The sequence below is a fragment of the Aptenodytes forsteri genome, unplaced genomic scaffold (assembly GCF_000699145.1).
Source record: "Aptenodytes forsteri isolate BGI_AS27 unplaced genomic scaffold, ASM69914v1 Scaffold66, whole genome shotgun sequence".
NCBI classification, from domain to species: Eukaryota; Metazoa; Chordata; class Aves; order Sphenisciformes; family Spheniscidae; genus Aptenodytes; species Aptenodytes forsteri.
The window spans coordinates 4,263,374-4,284,611 of record NW_008795131.1 but is presented as its reverse complement, the minus strand read 5'-3'; the positions used below and the strand labels follow the sequence as shown (position 1 = coordinate 4,284,611).

General features: G+C 42.7%; 1 protein-coding gene across 2 annotated transcripts in view; it reads left to right on the top strand.

Annotated features, from left to right (window-relative positions):
* Nucleotides 1-21,238, top strand: part of ACACA (acetyl-CoA carboxylase alpha) — a 140,157-nt gene that overhangs the window by 22,933 nt on the left and 95,986 nt on the right. For both annotated transcript variants that reach the window (XM_009278242.2, XM_009278243.2), the window contains 20 exons: nt 218-327; nt 789-870; nt 2,096-2,194; nt 2,775-2,881; nt 3,640-3,750; nt 4,260-4,469; nt 5,017-5,187; nt 7,504-7,665; nt 7,944-8,107; nt 9,040-9,190; nt 9,718-9,821; nt 10,778-10,859; nt 12,006-12,151; nt 13,150-13,300; nt 14,635-14,769; nt 15,677-15,823; nt 16,350-16,538; nt 17,134-17,234; nt 17,815-17,903; nt 19,320-19,444. In XM_009278242.2, coding sequence (XP_009276517.1) covers nt 218-327; nt 789-870; nt 2,096-2,194; nt 2,775-2,881; nt 3,640-3,750; nt 4,260-4,469; nt 5,017-5,187; nt 7,504-7,665; nt 7,944-8,107; nt 9,040-9,190; nt 9,718-9,821; nt 10,778-10,859; nt 12,006-12,151; nt 13,150-13,300; nt 14,635-14,769; nt 15,677-15,823; nt 16,350-16,538; nt 17,134-17,234; nt 17,815-17,903; nt 19,320-19,444 — 2,636 coding nt within the window. The remainder of the gene's footprint in view (nt 1-217; nt 328-788; nt 871-2,095; nt 2,195-2,774; nt 2,882-3,639; nt 3,751-4,259; nt 4,470-5,016; nt 5,188-7,503; nt 7,666-7,943; nt 8,108-9,039; nt 9,191-9,717; nt 9,822-10,777; nt 10,860-12,005; nt 12,152-13,149; nt 13,301-14,634; nt 14,770-15,676; nt 15,824-16,349; nt 16,539-17,133; nt 17,235-17,814; nt 17,904-19,319; nt 19,445-21,238) is intronic.

The window sequence follows — 21,238 nt, the reverse complement described above, 5'->3', positions numbered from 1 at the left end:
GTGTGAAAGTGCACAACCTTCTCCTTGCACAGACCCGTGTGCCCACAAGGATGCAAGAAGTTGGATGTATGTCTACTGCATCACGTACCGTTCTGTCAAGTAACAGATTTTTCTGAGAGGAGATTAAGTATTTCCAGTACTGTAGATTTAGGGAGTTTTAGACCAAGTACCGTTTATTACATTTGCAATCTGAATGAGACCACCTTTGTGTTTGCAGAGTATATTAAAATGGCAGATCACTACGTTCCAGTTCCAGGAGGACCGAACAACAACAACTATGCAAACGTGGAACTCATTCTTGATATTGCTAAGCGGATTCCAGTGCAGGTGAGAAGTGTCAAAGATAGTTTTCAAAACGGGAGGTAACACTAAGCAATCTTTTCTCCTTAAATTATGAGTTATTTCTGGGGAAAAAGACAGGTCAAAGAAATTGAAATTACAAACCTATACTAGCGCCAAAAGGCAATGCATATTACAATGCAGTGGGTTTCCCAGTATGAATATCTGCAGGAGATAGAAGGTTCCCTTCACCCTGTCACTTCCCTACACTTAGTTTCTCTTCAACAGCTTGCTTTGGCAGCCGCCTTTGACTTGTCTACAACATGCAGGACACTAGCCCTTTAAACTAAGCGTACCACGTAGTTCAGGATGCTGGTCTGGCTTATGAATGTTATGAGGCTGTTTTCAATGAGGAAAAGAAAGACTTGAAGTATCTGCATGCTTTCTATTTCTGCTCACTTGCTTGTTTTACTAAAACAAAGAGTTAATTATGTTATTTTCTTCTGCAGGCTGTATGGGCTGGCTGGGGCCATGCATCTGAGAACCCTAAACTACCAGAACTTCTCCACAAAAATGGGATTGCTTTCATGGGTGAGGATATATACTTCTGATCTAACGTCTAGTCCTTATTTTAAGATGCGTGGTTTTAGTGAGATAGAAAATCCTGAGTCTAAAAGAGAGCCATGAGGTATGGTTTACAAGTGCGAGATCGATGATACGTCCTTTACAGTAGTCAGAGCAACAGAATATGTTGTCTAACAGCATAGTCTGTTTCCAGTCGTCGAGGCTAACGGAACTAGGTAAGGTTTGGACATATGCTGGGAAATAGTTCTTGTATGGGAGAAGTGGCAAGTTCTCCAACATGTCTTTGAATATTGTGAGATACAAAATCAGAAAAGATTCCTGTTAAAGTAGATTGTTTCAAAAGCTGAATGTCCCTGTTGTCATTTTAAAGAGGGTGTTTGTAGTTTGGTTTTATGGAAAGAGTGGAGTTCTACGTGGACAGTACATGAAGTTTGTGTTCTAGTTAGCAGTGTAGTTAACCAAGTGCTGGAGATGTTTGTTGCAGTAAGCCTCATCTCCTGAACCACATGAATCTGAATATTGGAGAAGGTTTTGGACACGTGCTGTGTTTAAAACTAAAGATGGACTTGTGATAAAAGTCATGGTCTGAACGTAACCTGAGGACAGTTGTATCGTGTTCTGACTTCTAGCAGATCTTTTTATCTGTAAAGTCTTGAGCCATAACCACAGAAATACTCTGGACCCTTGAAGAGGAATGGATTTAAAAGCTGTATTTTAATTCCAGTTTAAATCTCTTACCAATCATACACTACGGTCCCATGCAAACCACATTTCAAGTAAAATCAGGGCACTGAATTCCAGTAGCATGCGATGTGCACACCTAATACCAGTTACTAGTACCTGCCATCCCTTTGAGAGCAGGCCCAGCTTGAGGACACATGGACAGAGAGTAGCACTTGCAAGCTGAGCGTGCCAGGACTTCTTTAACAGGATGGGCGCTTAACAAGCTATTGTGATGTGTCTGTGGTTGCACTGCTGCAGTTTCAATTGCCTTTTCCTCCTTCTTGGTCAAAAGTACTCTAGTCTGTTTTTAGTTTCCTGGCTGATACAGTTAATACACTCTCTTTTGGTTCAGAAATGTTGATTTATACCAGTTGAGATGTGGCATGCAGCAACCCTGCTAAAAGTGTTTGTTTATCCCTCTTACATGGAACCCAAATCAAACTTCTGGCCATTTCCCTAATGTCTGGTATCTCTTGTGTCTCTCATGCATTGTTTTTGCTCTTTGCAGGTCCTCCAAGCCAAGCAATGTGGGCCTTAGGAGATAAAATTGCTTCTTCAATAGTGGCTCAGACTGCCGGCATTCCAACTCTTCCTTGGAGTGGCAGTGGTAAGAAGGAAATTGCTGTGTTTGTCAAGATCATTCTAATCTTTTTTTCTTCAACACATCTAATCTTTAAGAAGTGTCTGTGCACAAAAAGGCGTTGGAAGAGATGTTCCATCTGTTTAGGGTTTCAAATTTATATTATCTGAGGCTTAGACATAATGACTACAATATATATGGATATGTCAGGCAAAATTTACATGTTGTGTAACGTGCTGTTAGTCTAACAGTACAGCTGTAATATCTGGTATTTCTGCAGTCTCTACTTTTCTAGCGTGTTGTTTTGGAGCATACAGCCAATACTCTGCTTCCATGGAAGCTCTATACAGTTTCAAAAGACTGTAGATAACTTGTTTCTCAGAATTGCACAAGGTAAATGAAGGAGGATATAATTTGTTGGATGAAGCGATCTGCTCCCCAGAAAACAGAAATGTCTGTTTACGTTCTGCATTCTCTCTTTTGTAAATGCTTCCAGACTAGTTCCTTGTGGAACTATGACTGCTGTTTGTTTTGCCAATGTCTGATGTGTGAGTTCTCACTGAGCCTTGCAGCAGAATGAGCTAAGAAGATAATGCTTATATTTCAGGTCTTCGAGTGGACTGGCAGGAAAATGATCTTCAGAAGCGTATCTTGAATGTTCCTCAGGAGCTATATGAAAAAGGCTACGTGAAAGACGCAGATGACGGACTGCGGGTAGGTGGCTAGTATTTTGAAGGTATTTGAGGACTTGCTGCATACACACCTGAAGAGAGCTAGAGGTTTAATTTATTTTTAATGGGAGTACAAACTAGAATTAGACTGTCAGCCTCACAGAACTGAGTCTTGGAAATTGGAAAGTGATCTTTCACATATCATCTTTGGGCCCAGCTTGCAGAATTAGGTGAGAATTAGGAGAAGGAGATAAATATGGGAACAAAGTTGTATTTCATTAAGGGCTCTCTTCTGGTTTTTGTTTAATGCAGGAAGAAGGTGTTTTTAATAAAGACCCATGACCTCACACTTGGTTTCATCTTTTGTTAAGTTTTCCTTTGAGGAAGATTTCTAGAATAAGAAATATTCCTGGCACAATACAGGGTTTGGGAATTTTCCTTTGTGAAGAGAGGGGGTGGGGTATATGATTTTTCCATGTTACCCAGCTTAATGATTTTCTGTATTACAAAAAAGTTTTTCTGTGAGTTTGTAAATTTAATGGCGTGAAGCACTGACAAAAGATTTTGTGATCACTTCGAGAGGCTAGAGTTCTCTATAGTCACAAAATCACTGCTGATTTTTCCAACTACAGGCACCCTCTCAAACTGGAATATTTGGTTTCTATCCCATTCATGTCTTGGTTGCTAAATAGAGTCAGACATGGAAGCTTGGACACAAATCAACAGGGAAATAATGATCTTTTCAACTTGATTCTGCTAACTTTTTGTACTTACCCATGTTTTTCTGCCCATCTTGATCAGGCTGCTGAGGAGGTTGGCTACCCTGTCATGATCAAGGCTTCTGAAGGAGGAGGAGGAAAAGGAATCAGGAAAGTTAACAGTGCAGATGACTTTCCCAACCTATTTAGACAGGTAGCTTTTCCCATTGATTTGTACTGTCTTGTTCTAAATGTTCAGGTTGGGTGATTCTGAGAGCACTGAATTGGAAATGTTAAAGAACTGAAAAAGTCTGCATTATGTATCAGAGCCTGTTTAGCTACTTTGAATCATGAGTTCATGCTTTCTTTGCTCTGTATGTTGGTAGGATTTCAATATATCTGCATACCCAATAGAGTTGTCAAATGCCCAAACATCACAGGAGATGCTGAATAAATCCAAGTAATGGAGGGCACCTGCAGTGTAACTCAAAAATGTTGAGGGACATGAGCCTTCTTTAGTTTGTGGGTTATTTAGGAAAGCTGAGAGGAATGGAAACAGCACTGTAATTATATACAAGTGAACACAGGGCATTTTCAGCCTTAAGTGGCCCAGAGGAAATATTATGGATGTTCCTTGCTTAAAAAATGAACTTGGGGGGATTGTGACTAAGATAGGTGTTTACAAAAAATGATCTGCCTGTTTATATGCTGTCTCTGCTATAGGTTCAAACTGAAGTCCCAGGCTCTCCAATCTTTGTAATGAGACTAGCCAAACAGTCCCGCCACTTGGAGGTGCAGATCCTGGCAGATCAGTATGGCAATGCCATCTCTCTCTTTGGCCGGGATTGCTCCGTGCAGCGCAGGCACCAGAAGATTATTGAGGAAGCACCTGCTTCTATCGCGACTTCGGTGGTGTTTGAGCACATGGAACAGGTGAGAGTGGCTCTGCAAGTTCTCTTTTCCTTGTGAGTCTCCAGAAACAGGCAGGACTTCTTTGACATCGCCAAGAGTTTTGCATTGCTGAATCTTTTAAAGGAGCAATATAGGGTTGCGTGTCTTAAACTGCTTAGTGTGGGCAACTAGTCACATTTCCAAAACTGACTGAGTCCACCATGTGCTGACAAACAGCTGTAGAGCTCCCTTCAAAAATGCGTGCACCCCAAAAATAGGAGGGAACTGTGTTTTAAATGTATATTGTCATATTAAAAGCAAGCTGCAGGAGTTGTATGAATTATCTGATGCTGAGTATTATAAATATTTGCTTCAACCTCTGCCTTCTGTAAATTCTAAATGAAATAACCTGGAAATGAAAACTCCTGTGCCATATGCTTTTCTTTGAGCAGTTCTCGGGCCTGTTACAAGCTTTTGGATGTTTCAGAATGCCAGTAAAAAAGTCTGAAGTGGGTGGGGTGGGTGAACAGAGCATAGGTAACTAAGCATGGGGCCTGGAAATCAAATGCTCTTTTTTCCTGTATCCTAGTGTGCGGTGAAGCTTGCCAAAATGGTGGGATATGTGAGTGCAGGCACTGTGGAATACCTGTACAGCCAGGATGGCAGTTTCTACTTTCTGGAGTTGAATCCCCGCCTGCAAGTGGAGCACCCCTGCACAGAGATGGTAGCTGATGTAAATCTGCCGGCAGCGCAGCTCCAGGTGAGTCAAGTGCCCAGGCCCTGTGCTCCTGGAGGCTTTCAGAAGTATTCGAGCTGGGGTATACTGAAGAGGCCTGAGCATGAAAAACCTGTTCTGCTGAAACCTTAGTAAAATAGGGGGGCGGACTCTTGTCTGAGTCACAGCCAGGGTTCTGTGTTAAAACTGGATCACATACTGACATTATGCAGACAACTAGATCTTGGTACTGATAGAGGGGAGAATATAAAGGAAGTATTAGAGAGCTCTGCTAAACATGGCCTATATCCTCATGTGCAGATAGGTGATAGATGACTTCCCCACATTTCCTCCTCAACAAAAATACCCAATAACTCAAAGGCCCATTTTGGTACTTTCTCAGCTTGGGATTTATCGTCTGTGGCTGGAGCAAAGCTTCATTCAGTGTTCCAAAATATATACGCATCCCTTCTGTTATGACTGTTTCACTAAGTTACAGCTCTACCATTTGGCTCTTTCTGATTTGGAAAGCAAAGAGAGGTTACTTTCTAGTTGTTTCTCCTGGACTGCTCAGGTAGACCTTCAGTTAAAAGGAGTGTGAAGGGAAGCAATAGGGGAATAAAACATAGAGGTAGGAAAACTGATTTAAGGAAAGGTTGTGTGTAAAAAAGCCTGTCTCAACAAGCTTTAGCCATGAGTAGTTCAACTTTAAGCTCTGAAATTATTTTGTGAAACAAGTTGGCTTCTGAGGCTAGCAGTGTGATCAAATGCTGTGCCAGTTTTGAGCAGTGCGTTCCCCACTCTGCCTCCAAGGGACAACAGCCTCTTCCCAGAGTTTCTAATGACAAAAGGAGGGAAAAAAGAACAGACAATTGGATTTTTCATCTTTCAGCAAGTTCAGCAGTTGTTTGAAGTTCAGGAAAGTGACTTGGGTCTTTTTAAATTTGATAAGCAGTTCCTGACTTCCAGAGCAATTGTTTCCACGTCTCTAAGCTCCTCACTGATTTCAGGTGCTTTCTTCTCCTGGCTGAGTTCCCTGCTCTTTAGCTTTTCTACAAAACAGGATCTTTGCTTAATAATTAGGTACTTGAATAAATGTGGCAAAGTGACCAAGAATTTGTTTTGATTTACTGCTTTTTCAAGGGGAAGTCATGACAGTAGGTGACAGTTATGGCTTACGTGATCGAGTAGGCTTTTTGTTGTTCTGATCCCCAAAGTAATGAGGGAATCCTTCACAGATCCTGTAGAAAGCATTTGTTGAATATGCTGTGGCTCATCTGTCCCTCGTGCATCCCCACCGAACTCCCTGTGTGCTGCCATGCTATCTCCCTCTTCTCAGCCCCCATCTTTTCCACGGGTGGACGAAGGCCGCAGTCCTCTTTCCCTCTTTTAGACCACATTAGGGGCTCTAGGTGCTTTTCTACCTCCGTTTTCTCATCCCTCCCGTTCTTACCCTCTTGCTTGCTTTCTAGTTTCTTTCTTCTCCCTGCAGTTTGCGTTTTGAAGTTTATTGGATAGATGATAGAGAAAACAAACAGTTGAACTGTAATGTCTTGTATGCTGCTCAGGAGCAGGATCATCTTAATTTTGTTGGGAGGCTATTTGGCTTTGGCTTGAGCCTTCTCTCAGCAGGTGATTCCAGTAGCTCTATGTCTGTATTTGCCAGGCACTGAGAATTTTGTAACTGGTCAGGTGCTTTCCTCATTGTTTGGGCACTGTTCTTCGTATTGCTGATGCTAGATACAATTTCATAGAATGGCACATTGATATTGTAACCAGTTTGGTCTTTTGTCTGTCGGTGTCTGGCTAATAGACAGCTGAAATAAATGGTTAAGCTAAAGCTCAGCCTTTTTGAACTGTAGCTGTAAAAAAATTTCCCAGCTAATGAACAGAACAAGTGGGACTTTACTCCATACGGATACAGCCAGTTCTGCAGGTTACTCTCTCCCCAGTTTATAGTTGCAAAATTCCACGGTTTCTTATAACCAATTAGGAGCCTTCTGTCTCACTGGGACCTTAGTATATTTTTAACAGGCCTAATGCGTGCCTATCTTCAGCTGACCTAGCACTGGCCAGCTTTCTCTGGAGCCTTTTAATCAGTCAATGGAAAATGCTGGCTGAAGGGCTTAAGGTGGATATTACACTGAGCTCAGCTGTCCTGAGAAATATGAATGTTCCAAGACATGTCAATGGAGAAGGCTCACAGAAAACAGGCATGCATATTTGCTATACTAGAACTGCAGCATCAGCTTCTACAGAGAATTGGTGGAATTAATTCTTCAAGGAATAGGTACTCTCTGTGAGGAGAGAAACTTACTTAGTGGTGGTTTCTATTATTATTATTATTATTATTTTCCTTAGATTGCCATGGGGATTCCCCTCCACAGGATCAAGGATATCCGAGTGATGTATGGTGTTTCTCCATGGGGAGACGCATCTATTGATTTTGAGAATTCAGCCCATGTCCCCTGTCCACGCGGCCACGTCATCGCTGCACGCATCACCAGTGAGAATCCTGATGAGGTGAGTGTTTTAAATGCTGTAGTTACTGATCACACTCTGATAACCGTAGACTTTACACCAAGGTTCAATCCCTGCTGCTGATCCTGAAAATTTTGGCAGCAAATTTAAAAGATTCTTCCCTTATCTCACTTAGCTGATGGTTCTGAACTTACTTGCATATATATCATGTTGCAGCACGAAGAGATGCTCTGGCCTTCAGAACTCTAATTACTTCCCTAATTCTGGATTATTTACTTTTTTTAGGACGTATAGCAATGTCTGTCTGTCTGTCTTTACAGGGATTTAAGCCCAGTTCTGGTACAGTTCAGGAACTGAATTTCCGCAGCAATAAGAATGTCTGGGGCTATTTCAGTGTTGCTGCTGCAGGAGGGCTTCATGAATTTGCTGATTCTCAATTTGGTCACTGCTTCTCTTGGGGAGAAAATCGTGAAGAAGCCATCTCGTAAGTAGTCGGAAAAGTGGTAGATCCTTGGAAATTGCTTGGTTTTGTCCTCTTTGATCCAAAGTGCCATGGATAAAACAAGACTCCTTACTTCTAGGAGTTTTAAGATAAGTTTCCCTCTCTTTACCTTGTTTGCCACATCATGGTCAGGCTTCTCATCCTGTCTTGCTTTGCAGTTCCACTGTGTTGCACCTACATTTCTACACTTTTTGCTTCTCCGTTGCACCTACATTTCTACACTTTTTGCTTACTTCTCTATTTTTTTTTTCCTTTCTGTTCCATTCCTGCCTTGTATAGAATCGTAGAATCATTAAGGTTGGAAAAAGACCTCTAAGATCATCGAGTCCAACCATCGACCCAACACCACCACCCTGCTGCTTGGGGTATGATATAGCTACCATTGTGAAGTTCCTCTTTGAAAGCGTTCAGGTGGAAGGCTTCTAACAGGAAAAACGATAACTTGTTATGCCAGTGCCTTATAATGGTTTATAAACCACTGAGTGTCCTTATGTGGTGTGGAACGGTAAAGCATCCAGTCGTAAGACAAGACTGTCTGACCTGCCATCCATGCCGTTTTTCATCCAGAGCCGTTCCTTTGTTCCATTCTGGGTGGGATGGAGACCATGTCTGTCTGTCTTATGTATACTTCTGACATGTGGTAGGTGCCCAGATGATGATAATAGTGGGAACTCCTGATCTTGTAGCTGGTGCTGGCTGAGCTGCTCTTGTTCACACCGGCAGCAGATTGAAGAAAATCAATATTCTTTCATTCCCAAGCATGTCATATAGGATCTTGCTCCAGTGTACATGCGCTTCTGCTATTACCTTCAGACTGTTTTTTCCCAGCAGCTCATGGAGAACTATCTAGAGTTACCAGCTTGCGCATTACTGTTCAGTATGGGATAGATAATAGGTATTCTTTTCTCTTTCAGAAACATGGTAGTGGCTTTGAAGGAGCTGTCCATCCGAGGGGATTTCCGAACCACTGTTGAGTACTTGATTAAACTGTTGGAAACAGAAAGTTTCCAGCAGAACCGCATTGACACTGGCTGGTTGGATCGGCTTATTGCTGAGAAAGTTCAGGTGCAGCTGCTTGCTTTACAGGATGACAAATTGGAGTGAGGAGGGCAGGGGGTGGGGGAGCAAGCTTGGTGCATGCTGGTTGCAAGAGGACAAGGATTTGGGAGTGGTTAATTTCCACTTACCACTTTATGAATAAACATTTTCACTGGCCTTAATTCTTATTTAATCAAAATCCCAGGTCATCCCTGTCAGGGAAAAGTGGTCTTAAAGTTGGCCGGAAAAGCATCTTAGTGTACGTGTGAATTAAGGCTAGTATTTTGGTTTGCATTTTGGGACAGATGGTAGTGGAAATGCAGGTGAACCCTCAAGATTTGATCCAGGAAGAAAAAAATGTGGTTTTCTTCTAAGGAGTTACAGAGGTAATTGCTTCTATATAGTGTTTGCATGGATGCTACACCAACTTAATTTTAAAGAGAGGTTGGCCGTGAACCAAAAATAGAGCTGAGACTGTTGATTCTTCAAGTGGGTGTGCAGAATGGACTGAAGCTAAAGGAGATGTAACTGTGTTATGCACCCTTTCTTTCTAGGCTGAAAGGCCTGATACCATGCTGGGAGTGGTGTGTGGAGCTCTGCATGTGGCTGATGTGAGCTTCCGAAACAGTGTCTCAAACTTCCTGCACTCTCTAGAAAGGTAAAATTGCAAGCTGGCCTGGTAGATAGCTGATAAGCAGATAGTAATTAGTTTTGATTTACAAGTTTTGTTCCAAGTACAGTACAGTCCAGAAATGGCCAGAGCTTGTTATCAGCTGACTGTTCTCTGGTCCCAGGAAGCTGTTTGTCTACTGGCTTAAGAAAACTGGTAGATATCTATGCATGTCCCCAAAATATCCCCTGCTGTTTGCACAGATGTGTTTTGTTTCTGGCAGTTTTGGCAGAAGCTCCAAGAAATGGGTCAGAAATGTGGAGTTCTTTCTCTGTGTGCTGCTAGGGCAACATCAGGGAGTCTTGAATCACCAGATATTGTCTTCCTCCTGTTTTGAGGATTGATCTAATTTTTCCAGATTTGCAATAGTTTTCCAAATTGAATGTTTCCCACTAGTACTTAGAAAACCCTCTCTGCTTCTGCTGGCTTCAAACTAGAGCAAGCACTGTAGGGAAACTAGTCATAACACTCTGTGAGGCTAAACCTGGTGTGATCCTGGCAGGTCTGCTCTTAACAGAGTTCTTCCCCTCAGTGTCCTGTTGGTGAGTCCATACGTAAACAGAGCTGCAGGGGGAAAATCTGCTTTATTCCAATGTGAAGTCATGCTACATGTTCTGTAATTCTGATACATGCCTCTCCTAAGAAGAGACTGTGAAGTCATGCTACATGTTCTGTAATTCAGGCTGTGATGTTCCTTTTGCAGACTCTTCTCTAAGGCAAAAGTGGGTGAATGGAAAGGAGGGTAAAGCAGTCTGTGTGAGAGATGGGCTGGCTTTGTCAAACTGATACGTGCTTCTCCTAAGAAGAGATGGTTTAAAAGCCTACCTCCATCTCTCTGCTAGTGTTTTCCAAATTCTTGCATGCATCTTTGAACCTGCTTGGGTCCCTGATAGCCATTTGGTGGCTTCTGGAAGACCAGTTTTATTTTGTACTTCTCTTTCAAGGGGCCAAGTCCTGCCTGCTCATACTCTGCTAAACACTGTGGATGTGGAACTCATCTATGAAGGACGGAAGTATGTGCTGAAGGTATGATGCACAGTGTGGAAACCCATCCTCTTGCCACTTTTAGTTGGAAATGTCTGTTTGTGTGCTGCTCTAGCTTAATCTTTGCGATATGTGTAATTATTGGCATTAACTGTGCAGGGTTTATTTTCTCTGCTTTAGTGGGGTTAAGAAATCAGTACAATCTCCCTTATGGTAATACCGCATCGCATCTTTCCATTGCAATATCTCTGTAAACATTTTAACCTTTCGGGGTCAAGAAATGCTTTGCATAGGGTGAAGATCACTTTGTTGTAGGCAAAGACTACTGCCTGTTGGTTGACCAAAACTTTCAGTTGATGTTTCTGAATATGTAGATCTGTTCTGTTGGGTGTTTGAGCCCAGTTTCATCAGTATGACAGAATTTGTAGCAGTTTTTCCCTTTAGTGTTGCTTTTTCTTTGCTGTGTGCAAAAACCTGTTAGAAATACTGTTTAAAGGTTGCAAAACGAAGCATACAAAAGTTAGGAAATATTAGACTTAAGATTGCCTGTGCAATCTTAATCAGATTCCTCGGGCAAATTTATTATGGTGATCACCTCCATGATTTTATCTTGGCACCCCTCTGATGAGAAATAGAGAGGCACTGAACAGCAGCTAAAGTATGCTTTAAGTGATTTACCCAGCTTCAAATAGGAACTCTGTGGCAGAGACTGTGATAGGATCCCTTTTTCCGGGGAGAGTTTTAGCTGCTTTCTCTGTGAGACATCTCTCTCATTCATTATGCAATTTTAGTACACGACTGTGACTTGTACGTAGATCTGGAGAAATGAATCTCATTCATTATGCAATTTTAGTACACGACTGTGACTTGTACGTAGATCGGGGTGGAGAAATGGTGTATGATTGCATAATCAAACCTGTACAATTAATGCATAAGAGTGAGAGGATTAAATCAAGATTCATGGACAGCATTAGTTGTGGCATCTCTTGACTGCTAAATGCTTGGCTTTGTGATCCCAAATTTTTTTACATTGTTTTTTTCCATCTGACATGAGAACAAATGGCTCCGTTCCCCTTCTTTAATTCCCGCTGTTGCAGTGCTTGGAAAACGGTGTATGTTGTGGCAACCAAGGCACTATCAATGCTGTGTTTATTTCATGTCATACGTACCATTCTTGTGGATCTGCAGGTGACCCGACAGTCTCCCAATTCCTATGTGGTCATCATGAACAGCTCGTGTGTGGAAGTTGATGTGCACCGACTGAGTGATGGAGGACTGCTCCTATCTTACGATGGTAGCAGCTATACTACCTACATGAAAGAAGAAGTGGACAGGTAGCAACCTGTAAAGACTAATGTTTAACATTCACATACAACCCAAAATTAGGTGTACTTGTCACTTTATGCTTCCCAAAGATCAGCTGGGAATGGAATTCTCTCCTAGGAAGAGGTTACTAGATGTATTATGGATGAGTTTAAAGGGAGAAGTTGCCTTCACCTGAAGAACAGATCTTGGCTACTGTTAGAAGAAAGATCTGAGCGTGTACCAATGTGGAGTCCATATTCTCCTGCTTGTTCTTTAAAAGTGCCCTTTTGGATTATAAAAACAAAAGACAGAACATGAAAATCTTTAAAATCCTTGAAACTCCACAGCTGCCTTAGAAATAGATACAAGATTTACTGTTTTGGTGCATTCCCTCAAAATTCCCTGCAGGGATCATAGCCATAAGGTCAGTAAATCTCCAGCTTCTGGAATGTGAACCACTGCCCCCTCTGCTGGTTTCTTTTCTGTGACAAATGTTAACAGATCTGGTCAGGAGTACAAAGGGAGTTTGGGTAACTTTCTGGGTTGGAAAATGCTATAAAATCTTAACCTTTCAGTCTGCTACATGGGCGCATCCTGCTCTTTTCAGCTTTGCTCTGTATACAAGAGGATTTTGCATGAGGTGGGCAGTTTGGTGAATGTATTGTGTGTTATGCATGGCAAGTGTAATCTCCACTAACATCAGTTTTTGTTTATATGAAATCTTGAACTTCATTGGCTCTGGTTCTGACAGTGAGTGATGCCTGTTGGTAGAGAAGAAGCACAAAAGTAACATACGTACAACCTTGCTAAGGGCTATTCTATCTGGTTTCTGATCCCTGGCTTCCATAGTCCTGTTTTGATATGATTAATCTGAACTTTCATATGCAGTTCAGCTCAGAAGAGCTGGTTGGGGTGTTTTTGTTTAGTTTTGTTTTGAAGTAGAATAGGGAAAGAGAGAATGGATTTTCCCCTTCCTATGCTTTCCACAAGAAATTCTGTTGCAGTGATTTGTCCCATTCTTTCCTAGGTATCGCATCACTATAGGTAACAAGACCTGTGTGTTTGAAAAGGAGAATGATCCCTCCATTCTGCGCTCACCTTCGGCTGGGAAGCTTATCCAGTATGTGGTGGAGGATGGGGGACACGTGTTTGCAGGGCAGTGCTTTGCAGAAATAGAGGTAAAAGAGTCTCAAAGAACTGACTTGGCTGCAGATGCTGAATCTGCCCAGGCAAAAGCTTGGGGGGAGGGAGGGAAGTTGAATGCTTTGGAACTGGGAATTGAGCGTGAGGGATAATTCACAGTATTTCCTTTCCAAATTTTGTCTGTGTTTTAACCTGGACTAATGCAGGAATCAGCAGTGAGAGTGATGGGGTGGGAAAGAAATTACTTAACAGCCGAAATTTGAGTGTTAATGACTGTATACCAAGTGACAAGCAGAATTTCTCAGCAGTGAGACCATGGTTATCATCTTGCTGTGATACCAAGGGAGAGCAGGATCCATGTGTACTGTGTTTTCTGGCTGTGACGAAGGCGGCCTTCTATTTGTAGACCACTACTTAGTACTAACGCAGACTCAGAAGCAGTTACATGCCAGGATTAAGTAACAAATTAAGACTTCTCTGATTACCTGATCATTTATCAGGTTGATTGGATGAGTTAATAAGTGTCACTCCTCTCTTCTCCCTTGGAAGTTACTTAACTCTTAGAGAGGAGGAGGATGAACAATTTCTGCATCACTGTGAGGAAAGCATGAGTTTGTGTAGGAGTGCATGGCTCAAAACAGATTTGAAGGAGGGGAGGGTGTGTGTTGACAGAGGGGCAATTAAACCAGTTGGGGACAATGTGTAGGAGAAAAATACCAAGCCAGATATTTCATGTAAGTGCTTTTACGCTGCAACAGAGCCATGGCTAAGAAGCAACCACCTGCTCAATTCCTCTGTTCCCAGTTGTGGTGTATAGTATAGCAATGGTAAAACTAGACTGTCTCCCCCCATACCCAACCCTTCTGCTCCAAAGGCAAGAGCTTCCATGGTTGATCTAAGGAAGCATCTCTGAAGAGCAGTCTGAGACCTGTGACCTCTAGAAAGTAATCCTAGTTCCCTCTACTAAAAGCGAATGTGTTGCTGTAGCTTTTGAGAGTGGCTCTCCCACTTTTAGCCTTTAGAGTGCAGCAGCTGCAGCAGTAAATTGTATCTGCTTTGTCCATTGTGTTGAATGTGGGACCTTCTTGGGTACCTGTTGGTCCACGCAGTGTGGAACAGGTGATGTTCCTGAGGATGATGGCTTCCTGCTGCGGTAATTTGTGGCCAGTTATTTTGTTCTACCATTCACTTCAGTGTCTGGGGTTTCATTCCCAATGTGTGTGCTTTTAGGCCTTTGAGAAAGCCTGAACGCAAAAGGTGCTCATGCAGGTTAGTTTGTCTGTGGTAGGACATTGGCTGTTGGCTCACAAAACTAGAACCATTTGGGGAACATGGAAGCTGAGTGTGTAACCTGTTTTCTTTGCTACAGGTGATGAAAATGGTGATGACGCTAACAGCAGGAGAATCAGGCTGCATCCATTATGTCAAACGCTCAGGGGCAGTCCTGGATCCAGGCTGTGTGATTGCCAAGCTCCAGCTGGATGATCCCAGCAGGGTGCAGCAGGTAAGAAGTTGCAGGAAGCACAGATGTGTTTTTAATAGGGGAGTGATGTTGAGAGTGGTACAAGATGGTCCAGTGTACTGAACCAATTTCAGATTTGTGCATTGTACTGGAATTGTCACTTTACCATTTATTTGTCTCAGATGAGGACTAGGACTCAGATAATTGTCTCGTTCTCTGATTCAGGCTAAGCTTATGTACCATTCTTGTTCTCTTCTTACCTCAGTACTATTGTGGGTACATGGCTGCCCAGGGTATTGGAGGTTGGCCAGATTTTTCTATCTGCTTTATTCCTATGCAAGTTTATTTAACTTCTTTGTATCATGTATTCTTCTTCAAGTGACCCTCTTTGGGAGGACAGGAGTTGATATCCCAACTCCAAGAGTGTCGGGCTGTGTGAAAGCAATTGTAGCAAATCTGAAAATACAGAAAAAGAGCCTAGGACATGGATCTTTTTTAAGGTGAAAGGCAAGGAGATATATTCTTTCAGGGATGGTAGGCTGGGATGTAGCTGGTGGAGGTGGAAGAGAATCTATTGTTCCTTTAGCAATAGCCAGTTGAAAATTGTGGGAGGTTGTTGTGCAGGGGGTGGAAAGTGATTGTCAGCACCAAACTGTTGGCTTTTCCTGTGCTTTTCTTTGAGATTTTTGGTCATCCTGGATCTAAACAATGAGATCAACTGTAACGTATTTGGGAGAGAGGCTGGAAGCTTATTTTGTGGGTGTACACAACATAGAACTGTTAGAGATCCAGCTCCTAACTTTTCTGTCTCTCAACCAAGTGCATTTTCCACTCTGGGAATTCTTCCAAGTTAAATCTGAGCCTCCAGTCGAGGGTAACTGGATGTTACCACCGTGGCTGATGCCATACAGGAAGGTTAGTGACACTGTGCTGTTCATTGTGTTTCCAGGCTGAACTGCACACGGGTACCTTGCCGCAGATCCAGAGCACAGCACTTCGAGGCGAGAAACTCCATCGCATCTTCCATTATGTCCTAGATAACCTGGTCAATGTGATGAACGGATACTGCCTGCCAGAGCCCTACTTCAGCAGCAAGGTACTGGTTACTTCTTGTTTCAGAGCGAGAGCACAAATATTCTTTCAGTTCAAGGTAAGGCTGGCCAATTTGCACGTCACAGCCAGAGGACCAAGGGTCGGGGCAGTACTACCCTGCTAGTGCCAGCTGGATTTGGTTTTCTTTCTTAGACTTCCTTATAGTCAGTCTTACCAGAGAGTAAGATAGGAGAGTCTCATCTGTGGCACCCAAAACAAAGACAAGGAGTTGAGCTTGACCTTTACTGCTTGTGCCTGCAAGCCTTGTACATGGGAGCTGCGTGCGTAGCCATCTGTGGTAGAAGTCCTAGAGGGAGGAGGAAAGAAGGTGGAGAAATCTGAGTCAGCTGTCGGCGTAAGGTAGCACAGCAGCTTTGTCATCTACCCCAGTTCTCTCTTTTAGTCCCTGGACTAGCTGTGTGATAAAACAGTATTAAAGAAGACCTCAATGAAAAGCCTTTCCTTTTCTCCCTTCTTGCTGCTTATTCTTTTCTTCATGCTTGTCTTTACACTGACTTGTCTTTCTCTAGGTGAAAGGCTGGGTTGAGCGACTAATGAAGACACTGAGAGATCCATCTTTGCCTCTGCTGGAACTTCAGGACATCATGACCAGTGTTTCTGGACGGATCCCACCCAATGTAGAGAAGTCCATCAAGAAGGAGATGGCCCAATATGCCAGCAACATCACATCAGTCCTTTGCCAGTTTCCCAGCCAACAGGTGATCAACCACACTTACATAGAGGAATAAAAATTGGTTTGCGTTGGTTTGCATGGAGAGAGAGTTCCTTTAAATTATCTGGAGGTTAGTTGGACCCGAAAGGTGCGTTTGAACATGGGATCTTCATGATGAAAGATACTTACATATACCACTGGAGCTTAAAGGCTTGCCTCCTTTACCTGTGCTGAAGGGTGTGTGTTCCCTGCTCAGTATAGCTTTAAACAGGCAGTTCGGAAGCAGTTTAATCATATCAGTGGCCTTGTGGGCATTTATTTATTTGCTTTTTGCCTGGTACATATGCTGCAGTGCAATTTGTAGTGTCAACGTAACTTTAAAAAAGAGTGATTGCAACTCAGGGAGGCTTGATCAGGTAATCAGATGTTGGAAGATGATTTCTCCAGTATACGATATTGTGCATTGATTTTTGTATCATTGTCAGGTCATTAACTTCCTTAGCAGCTTAAGGCTTTGGCCTTTGCTGGACTCTGCTGGAGCTCTGGTCTGGTCTGTCTGGAAGTTCTCAGCTTCTCTGCTCGTTGTTCAGCCAGATCGTTCCATCCAGGACTGGGACTGTCATGTGATTGCTCTCTTTCAGATTGCCAATATCTTGGATAGCCATGCAGCCACCTTAAACCGCAAATCAGAGCGTGAGGTCTTCTTCATGAACACTCAGAGCATTGTGCAGCTTGTACAGAGGTGAGCTATTTTCAGGGGTGTCCCCTAACTCTTCTTTTTTTTTTTTGCTGCTGCTTGAAAGACCTGAGCCTGCTTGTCTTTATTCAAATGGATTTATTACACTCAGAGTCTAAATCATTAGGAATAAGACTGCATACTTCCCTCAGAGAGGTCAACAGTGAGGGGGCCATGTGTGTGTGGCTCCTTGGCTGCCTGTGTGAAGCACACATACAGATCCTTCCTCTTTTTCCCTTTGCCATATGAAAGAAGGATTTAACTTCTGTCCTGACACTGAAAACAGCTTGGCCATTTCATCAAGCCGCTGGTGTGTGTTATGCCATTCAGTGTCTAGAGTTTTGAGTATTTTTAGAAGAAAAAGGATATTTTGATGCAAAACACGAGCCGTGCTACCCCACAACAGTAATGGCAGGGGTTATGTATTCACATAACAATTAGGGTTTTCAGAACTGGGTACGCTTCTTTTCATAAGCGAACAGGCTTATTCTGCCACTCGTGTTGAGTGTTAGTCACTTGCAGGTCTTCAGAAGCAGGGCTGTGCCAGTCTTACTCGGTGCTAGGTTTGACTTATTTACTTCTGCAGGTACCGGAGTGGTATTCGGGGTCACATGAAAGCAGTGGTCATGGATCTGCTCCGTCAGTATCTGAAGGTGGAGACTCAGTTTCAGCACGGTGAGTCTCTAAGCATATCAAGGATTTAATTTCTGAAAGAACCACATTTGGTCCCAGAAGCTCCACATGAACCCCCTCCAAGAAAGATTACTCTAACTTTATGGTGAGGCTAAGCTACACAGGTTTTCTTTTAAAGGTCTACCAGTCAGATCCTGTTTTTTGTAGAGGAGCTTATGTCCAGTTTGAGTTTTTGTGGTAAGAGTGATCATAATACTGATGACAAGCAAATGACAAACTCCACCCCAAAGCTCTCTGTTCTGCTGGTTTTCCATTGTGGGTATATCCACCATCTTTTACATCCTGTGTCATCTTACCCACAGTTTACATGTCATAATGCGACTCTGGTCTCTTTTCGGTGTAGGAATGCTCCTTTTCCCTGTAAATCTTCAAAAGAATAACTCATATATGAGTTTATGATCCTCTAAGTGAGGACTTTTGTATGTCCTGGAGTAAAAAGACAGACTCACTGAATTATGAGTTTCTTTGTGTTGCCATTTCTAGTCTGTTATTGATCTCGCTAAGGCTCAGCCAGTCTGCGTGGTCTCTGCTTGTTCTAGATCAGAGATGAAGCAGTTCTCCTTTGCGTTCCCTCACTGACTCTGTCAGCAGTGGCCCACCACTGGAGAGTTCCCCCACTCGGGTACTCCACATGTAGAAACTTCATGTTAGAAGCTTGATTTTTATTTCCTGATTTCTGAGCATCTGCAGAAAAATTAGAATCAGAAAAACTGTTTAAATTCACCATGCTATTTAGTTCTATCTTGCCTGTTTATTAAATTCTATAGTGAGAAAATCAAGTGCAGTTAAAAAAAAAAGTCACTGAGTTATTTGCACCTGCTGTAAAATACCAGGAAGCTGTTTGCTGTTCATAAGAACAAACCTCAAACCTCAGCCTGAAACGGAGAACTGAAATAAAAGCATTGCACTGCTGTATCCAGGCACAAGATGGCAATGAAGCACTAGCTAATTTTGAGGCTCTAGCTCTTAACAGGTAGTTCAGATTCCGCTCTACTTTTCTTTTGTCCTGCTCCAATACCTGCACCAGCCTAATGGTACTGCAGATTCACTTCCACCTCAATTTGCTGGTAGTAGAGGATGGTGCAAGTCTTTTTGCTATTACTTTATTTTGGTTGTCATTTAAATGAAAGACTGAGCTCACCATTCCTCTCTTCGTATTGCTGGCAAAAAAGGTATTTGGTATTGGAACTGTTTTAATAAAAGGAGGATGTTTAAATTAAAGTTTGCAGTTGAGGGGGTGGTGGTGGGAGGAATGCTTCCTTCCCAGAATTGATTGTGTGGACCATGCAAAGTAGATTCTCAAAACATATATGTAGAAAAATAAAGACACATCTGGTAACTTGTATTCCTTGACACATAGGTGTGGACGCTGGAAAAAATGTGCATTTCTGATTGCAGGTCACTATGACAAGTGTGTCTTTACCCTTCGGGAAGAGAATAAAAGTGATATGAATGCTGTGCTGAACTACATCTTCTCACATGCTCAGGTCACCAAGAAGAACCTGCTTGTTACAATGCTCATTGTAAGTTGGTGCTCTAGAAATTTGCTGCTTCTTGTAATTGTACGTTTGATGCTTTGAAAGGTACTGAATTGACAGCTCTCATCCTTAAAGATGCAAATCTTGTAGCTACAGAAGCAGTGGCAGCAGTGTGGAGTTTCTTCATGTGTTCTTAGGGCATGTAAGCCATGCATTAGAGGAGACCCAGAACATACTGTTCAGCTCAGTGTCTGTGCACCTTCTGGTTCATGACTGTCCTGCATTGATTGCCTATCAGAGTGCAATGAAGGCTAATTATGCAAGTGATTTGTGAGCATCTGTGGGGAGATAAGAATGCAGACTTAACTCTTACATTGGGAGTGTGCTAGAGGCTAACTTTCAGACACTGGGCTGTGACTTTATATTTGGTTTAGTTTGCTGCTTCATCTTCAGGGGTCTTGGAGAGGTCCTGTCTTTGTATAGCTTATGGTACTCAAACTGGACTTGCTTGGAAAGCAATGCAATATGCTACCAGCACAAAAAGCAGATGATTTTTTTTGTGGTAATAATTCTGTAATAGCAACATTTTTATGGTCCTTCATTACTAATGAGGGTGACTTCTTGGTAGTGAATGGCATTAGCCAGCCCATTTGGAGGCCCTTGAGGGGTTTCACGTGCTCTTCCTCAATGAGCCGTAGTTTGGTCTTACAGGTTTGGCAGTGGCTCTCTTAGCTTCTTCCTGGTTATAGTCTCAGAAAGTCTTAACTTGGGTCTACAGTGGTGCTTTCGGACCGGCTGTACTCTGGGCTGCATGATGGAATCTGATGAGGACTCAATATCTCAACACAAAGCTGGTCACTCCAGATCAGGCCTCTGACCCTTGGGATGGTGTGCGGCTGTCCAGGGGGCTTGCAAAGGGATGGGGAATTTCCTGGTGTTGGAATTCCTCTTGGAGAGACAGAGATTCCACCCTAGAAACACAAATGAATCCTCATGCCAGGACCTGCCATCACCTTCTCATGTTCTTCTGGCTTGTTACTCCATGAAAAATCTCAGTTCTCATTAACTTCAGCCCCACTCTAATGGGTAATACTCCCAGTAAATTACATTCCCAGGAAAAATAATTAAAAAACAACAATTGAGTCCTGTCTCTTTTTTCCTGTTTCTGAAAAAGCCTCAAAAAATCCTTGTCCCACATAATGCTTTGAAGCAGAATGAATGCCTACCTTCCTCATGGCAGGATGAATTTAGCTACAACATGATTTTCAACAGACTAGTTAGGTATCCTGCTTTTTAAGAGGCTAATTACAATACTATCTCTCCCCTCCTCTCCCCCCCCCCAAACATAATGTGGTCTGTTACTGCCAAAAATATGTCCAAGTAACCATCCACAAAATAACTCTCAAAAGCAGGAAAAGAGTCATAATTGTCCTAGGCTGAGGCTGGGTTTCTTAAATTCTGATTTGTAAGATATAAGGACCCTGGCATTCTTTCTTTCTGGCTCTCCTTTTTCCCCTCTTCTTTTTTTTTTCTTTCCCTTTTTGGTGTGTGGTGTGATTGTAAGTAACGCTTGCCTTAAGAATCTCATTATTTGAACACGGAGCCATATTTCCTCTGAGAATTCTGGAGTAGCTTTGAGCCGGGGCTGTTCATTTCTCAAGTAATCATGCTGGCGTGATGGAGAGAGAAAATGGCAGCTGTTCGCAGCTCAGGCCTTCAATTTTCTTCAGAGTCCAGTCACTCAAGTGTGTAATTACACGGGGGTGCCGGGGAGGCGTTAGGCCTTGTCAAAGAGCTGGTTTGAGGCTTTGCTCACTGCCTTTGCCAATCAGTGCAGGC